Source organism: Pyxicephalus adspersus, chromosome 6 (assembly GCF_032062135.1).
Source record: "Pyxicephalus adspersus chromosome 6, UCB_Pads_2.0, whole genome shotgun sequence".
NCBI lineage: Eukaryota > Metazoa > Chordata > Amphibia > Anura > Pyxicephalidae > Pyxicephalus > Pyxicephalus adspersus.
This window is the reverse complement of record NC_092863.1, coordinates 103,632,564-103,638,801: the sequence shown is the minus strand read 5'-3', so window position 1 is coordinate 103,638,801 and position 6,238 is coordinate 103,632,564. Positions and strand designations below refer to the sequence as shown.

The following is a 6,238-nucleotide window of genomic DNA, read 5'->3' as shown; positions in this document are numbered from 1 at the left end:
ATATGTGGACAAGGTTGCTCACTAAGACAATTGCATGACCTCCATAGGTACGATCAGGGGCAGTTGACCTATCCTTGGCATTCCAAATGGTAATAGAAAAGGGATTCTAGGCATTGATCAGTCACAACTGATCTCTATAGAGAGCCAAGAGATGGGCTGTAAAGATGTCACAACTCTATTTCAGCATCATTCTCCCCACAGATTCCTTGGGAACACACTAGGCTCTACATGGACGTGTCTAAGCACCCTGCAAGAAAATAAAAAGTATACAGATAGGGGGATAAGTTCTCTTCCTTCTAATTCTTTAACCAGCAGTTTACCCAACAGCGGCTCAACTCTGGCATCAAAACATTTTATGAAATATTTTCCTCAATAACCAATGTATGTGTGCACCAAACACCTTTGTAATATATTAGAATGTAGTGCAGTGGCATCATCCCTTTTACAGGGAGCAGGGATGTGGGCGGGGCCTAGAGCTCTAGGCTGCCTGTAGATAACTACAGGAGGGGCGGAGACAAGACCAGTCCCCCTGCTCAAGGAGACAGAGCTGGTCTTTATTACAACTCCTACACAGAGGCAAAGTTTTACAGATCTGAAAAAAATACAAGAAGCACATTAAGATTAAAGCAAGAACGTACATTATATTTAAACAATAATTGCTTATCCACCTTTGACATCAGCATCTACTAACTACTGTATAGACTGAGATGAAGGTGATAAAAAAATCTCTCCCTTCTCATTGCAGAGTACAGCTCATCAACGTCATAGATATCAACTGGGTTTTGTATATCGGAGAAAAAAAATGTCAAATACGGAAAAAGGTATTTTTAACCCTTTAAATAAATATACGGGTACTTCTGTGAAGTCAAAATGTATTGAATATCTTGGGGGACAATTAAACACACATCTAGTTCAGACCTCAGTGACAGACCCCCCATACAGAACCTTCTTTCACAGACCTTCCCCCCTACTTACAGAACCTCCTATGATGGACTCCCTCCATTGCAGATCTAGGTGACAAACCTCAGTAACAGACCTCCATTGCAAACTTCAATGACAGACCTCTCAGTACAGAATGCATTGACAGAACCTCTAGTGACAGACTTCTATTCCCCCAAGAAAACCCTCAGCATACCCCCATTACAGATTGTAGTGACTCCTCCCAGAAGCATGCTACCTCCAGTGTTAGAACCCCTCTCAGTTACAGAACCCCCATTGCACTCCTCAGTGGCAAACTTCAGTAACAGACCTCAAGTGCAGACCTCAGTACAGACCTCCAGTAACAGAATCTCATTGCAGACCTCAACACAGACCCCCAGTGCAGACCTCAGTACAGACCCCCAGTAACAGAATATCACTGCAGACCTCAGAACAGACCCCCAGTGCAGACCTCAGTAACAGACCCCCAGTAACAGAATCTCATTGCAGACCTCAACACAGAGCCCCAGTGCAGACCTCAGTACAGACCCCCAGTAACAGAATATCACTGCAGACCTCAGAACAGACCCCCAATGCAGAGCTCAGTAACAGACCCCCAGTAACAGAATCTCATTGCAGACCTCAACACAGACCCCCAGTGGAGACCTCAGTACAGACCCCCAGTAACAGAATATCACTGCAGACCTCAGAACAGACCTCCAATGCAGGCCAAAAATACAAATTTCTTCCATGAACCCAATGCAGACATCAGTACAGACCCTCAATGACAGACATCAGCACACACCTCATTACAGACCTCCAGGCACAACTCCAGTAACAAACTCCTATTGAGCAAAACTGTTATCCATTATCTGAGGTGTAAACATTAAAACATTTTATTGTCTGCTACCACTAGTGGTGTGCTTAGTAGTGGTTCTGTTGCTTTGCACTACCCATAGTTTGATTAATTCTGAATCCAAACCCAAGATATTTAGTTTGATTTGAGGATCCACTAGTGGCTGCTGGTCTTTTCTGCAGCATACATCTGACAGTCTTATTTGGACTTGTGATGACATTTCAACATTAGCACAATGGGCCTAATTTAATAAAGCTCCCCAAGGCTGGACAAGATATCCTGGGTGATCTTCAGTGATCCTGGGTGATACAGCAAACTTGGAATGGATCTGGTCCATGATTGAAAACATATACTAACAAATCAGGCCCAATGGGAGTCAAAAGATTTATACTAACAATATGAGAAAACAAATATTGCTGTTATTTTACTTCATTGCAGTCTCAATATTCGAAAACAGGCAATTTCTATTAGCAACCTTGGGAAAAAATTGCTGTAATTTGAACTTCATGTGTAAGTTATTATTATTATTATTATTATTAATAATAATAATAATATTATTAATAATAATGATAATAATAATAATAACTTGAAAATTTCTGTCACTGCCAAGATGAGAAAACTGATTACACTGGTTAACAAACATTTTCTTGCCAAACAGATTAAAGTCATTTTAGGTTATATTTGCTGCACAGATTCCAAATATGATATTGGTTTTGCTAGATGGGCTCTAGTTTTTGAAATAATGACCTCAATAATAACCTCATAGAAAACTAATGAAACATGGAAATTAAGCAAAAAATTATAGCAAAAATTATAGCAAAAATTATACTAGATATGCCTACGTATACAAAATTAAATTTTGTAAATACATAATGTCAATATATTCTATATTCAGTATATTTACAGAACTGATCACAAAGTTTGTATGATTTCCTTTTATGCTGATGATCAGGACAATCATGTTGAAGGCTCCAGCAGTAGTCTGCCATCATGTGTCTCTCCCATCTGCCCTGATACCTTTCTTCCATCACCTTTATATCTTGATGGATCTTCTCTTCTTGTTCCTCACTGAATTTGCCAAGGTTTTGATTTTTGGGCTCTCGACATACCATAGGTACACCAAATTGCAAACTTTTCAGTTTTCCACGTTTCCACTGACATAGACACTCCACACAAGTTTTGCATACCATATGGGGAGCCCAATACTTATCTTGGTCCCCCAGTTTAATACCAAAATATGCAAGATATGCTTGTTTCACAAATTCTGTAATGTTTCTTCCCTGTTTTTTCTGGGAATGATCACTACAAATGTAGCAAAATTACATTAGGGCCATTTAAACAACTTCTACTTGTAGAACTCATATTTCTGTAAAAAAAAAGTAAATGTATGAATAAAAAAGGCCAATGAAAGTTTTATGAAAATAATGCTACATTTATTATATAAAATGCAAAACATTGGTGTAAATAAAGATTGATAATAATATGCAGCATTAACATTTGTTGTTGCAACTAGAGCCAATTCAATGAAACTGATGTCTTTTCAGGATTCAGCAGACGTGAAATACACGAAATATATTTCAAAAATCCTTGGCAAGTAAAAAAAAAGTGCTTTTGTTGAACTTTTTCTGTGCTCAGACTCTTAATATGGATTGCTCAAATTCCAAGAACCTGTCCAAGGTCAGAGTAGCCTAAATCTAACTCAAACTGGGAGTTCATATTCCGAGAATCTTGCAAATAAAGGTCTCAGTGTCAGCCAAGCAATTTCCCACCGCCTAATTACAATAAAATGTATTGTTTTTTTCTATTTTTTCAGAGATGAATATTCAACGATTTGGTAAGTGATTTTTAATGAAACATTATCTGAAACAGTACAAAACAAAAACAATATAAACTATAAACAAATGTGTAGCTTTTCAATGGTTTTCATTGACTAATTGTTCTTGCATGCACTTTCTTTTATCTTTTAGATTTGGAAACCAATGATTTATCTGACCAGACCTCCTTGGAGATTCCAGATGAACTTTTAGGTTATTTCCAAAGTCCTTGGTTGACCAGATTTATACCTTCAGTCTATATAGCTGTATTCCTCATATCATTACCTTTAAATATAATAGCGATCATCATATTTCTATTCATAGTTAAAGTAAACACACCAGCAGTGGTGTTCATGCTAAACTTGGCTGCTGCCGACATACATTTTGTCAGCATGCTGCCATTTATTATTTTTTACCGATTCTCAGGAAACAACTGGGTCATTGGAGAAGGAATGTGCCGCTTTGTTACCGCGGCATTCTACTGCAACATGTACTGCTCCATTCTGCTCATGAGTGCTATCAGCGTTGACCGTTTGCTGGCGGTGGTCTATCCCGTGCGGTCTCTTTTATGGCGCACAGTGAGCAGAGCCTGGCTGACCTGTCTCTTTATCTGGTTGCTTTCCATCGCCGGCACCGTGCCGCTTCTTGTAAGCAATTTAACCGTTCACCTTGATCAACTAAACATCACAACTTGTTACGATATACTGAGTATTGAAGACATTCAAATCTATTACTTCCATTATTTCACTGCTTTTATCTCAACTTTCTTTTTCGTGCCTTTGATTATTACAACCGTCAGTTATGCCTTGACCATCCGAAGTCTCAGCTCACCCACAATTGAAAGCAACTTTAAAAAGTCTCGAGCCGTGTTACTCTGTGTGACGGTGCTTTGTGAATTTATTATGTGTTTTGGCCCAACCAACACCATCTTTTTAGTTTATTATCTGAATTTTGATAAGCCGTTTGGCAGCTCTTTGTATTTTGCCTACATCATTTCTGTTAGTATAAGTAGCATTAGCTGCTGTCTCGATCCTCTTATCTACTATTATGGGTCTGCGAAGTGTAAGAAATATGTGTACAACCTGATGTGTTGTGATAAAGCTAAGGCTGGTGATAGAGACACAGGTAGAAACACAAGTAGCACCATACCTACTCTGTAACTAGGGAACTGCTACTTTTTTAAATGCAGCTGCACCTTTCTTTTCTCCTTGCCTTCACTTGGCCAAATATCCAGTTTTTTTGGGGGTTGAGGGTTAAGCAATTGGACGCTTCAGGGCATGCCATAGAATATGATATCATCTTTTTTTTTTTTTTTTTATTGAAGGTCCGCAGTGTGATTCTTCTCGTTGTTGAAAACAACACCAAATCAAAACTCGGTGCAACAAAAAAGTGAAGTGCACAAGTGTACAACACAAAAAATTGCAACAAGCGTCCTATATGTTCCCGTCCATAAAAGGGCTAGGGACTCTTTGCCTGAACCCACTGGGGCACAAGGCTCCTGATATAGGACAAGATTCCCAAAACTGAGCGCACCCTACCCGAGCTGTAGCCTAGGCAAGCCACTTTCATGCTGTGAGGGCCAACTGGAGCCAAGCCCTACCAAGTATCTTGAGCAAATGGGCTCTCCCGGAAAGAGACCCAAGGTTAGGGAGAGTGCAGACCAGAATGCCGTGCAGCCTCCACACACCTAACTTTCAGGTGAGGCCTGATGGACCACCCCATATTCCTCTGGTGCAGAATATAATATCATCTTTTTTTTTTTTTTTTTTTTTTAAAGTAAATCTTACGATCGTGCTAAAAACAAACCCTGTGCTCAGTAAAAAAGTGAAAGTGCAAAACACCCCACCAAAAATGTGCACTGGGGTACTATTTGTGATCCGTCCTCTAAAGAGGAAGGGCCACCCTTTATCCCCAGACCCTCCGAAGCAAAGCTCCAGACAAGGGCTGGCTACTGAGCCCATCCATCTAGCCGAGGCCAGAGCCAATGCCAGACGGGGTCCTTTTCTCCATGGGACCGCCTAAGCAGGTCCCAACAAATACTAAGCTGGGAGTTCTCCTGAAGAGATGCTTCCACTGAGGGAGAGCGCCTGGCTGTTGTACCAAAGCACTCTCCAAGACTTCAGGGCTAGCCCATAAGGGAATAGTACCCGCCATCAAAAGTGGCAACAAATACCACACAAGTGAAATAGTGACAAACATAAAAATACAAAAATAAGTGCGCAGTGCATAACACACTGAGCAAGGTTTTAAAAATTGTCCATCTACACTAGCCGCAGCTAATGCAGACTAAAGGCGATGTGCCAAATCAGCATTAAGTGACGTGCCTGGTGTATATTAAAAATCAGTGGGTTCCTGGGCCCAGTGATTTTAAGGTACCCCTGGATCGCCACTCCAGGGGGACAACACTTCAGCAAGATTCGTAAGCTCTCTAGACCAAGTGGCCAGACCAAGCTTTCCCTGCACCAACCAGCGGGTCATTATGCTATCTGGGTGCTCCTTCTCAGGGCAGGCCCTAAGCCTCTCTCCGGTGGACCAAGCTGGTGGAATTAGCATAGGGCGGCCCCTTACAGAGCTACACCATCAAGTAGACACTCCTTAACAGAGGTACTTGTACACTGCATTCTTGCCAGGAATTACAGTGCCGTTCCAC

At 40.8% G+C, this 6,238-nt stretch overlaps 1 protein-coding gene across 1 annotated transcript; it reads left to right on the top strand.

Moving 5' to 3' along the window:
• Positions 1–3,589: 3,589 nt before the first annotated feature.
• On the top strand, positions 3,590–4,748 carry LOC140332790 (proteinase-activated receptor 1-like). The gene is made up of 2 exons (XM_072413985.1): positions 3,590–3,608; positions 3,742–4,748. Exons 1-2 carry the CDS (start codon positions 3,590–3,592, stop codon positions 4,746–4,748), a joined length of 1,026 nt encoding a protein of 341 aa, XP_072270086.1.
• The last annotated feature ends 1,490 nt before the right edge of the window (positions 4,749–6,238 follow it).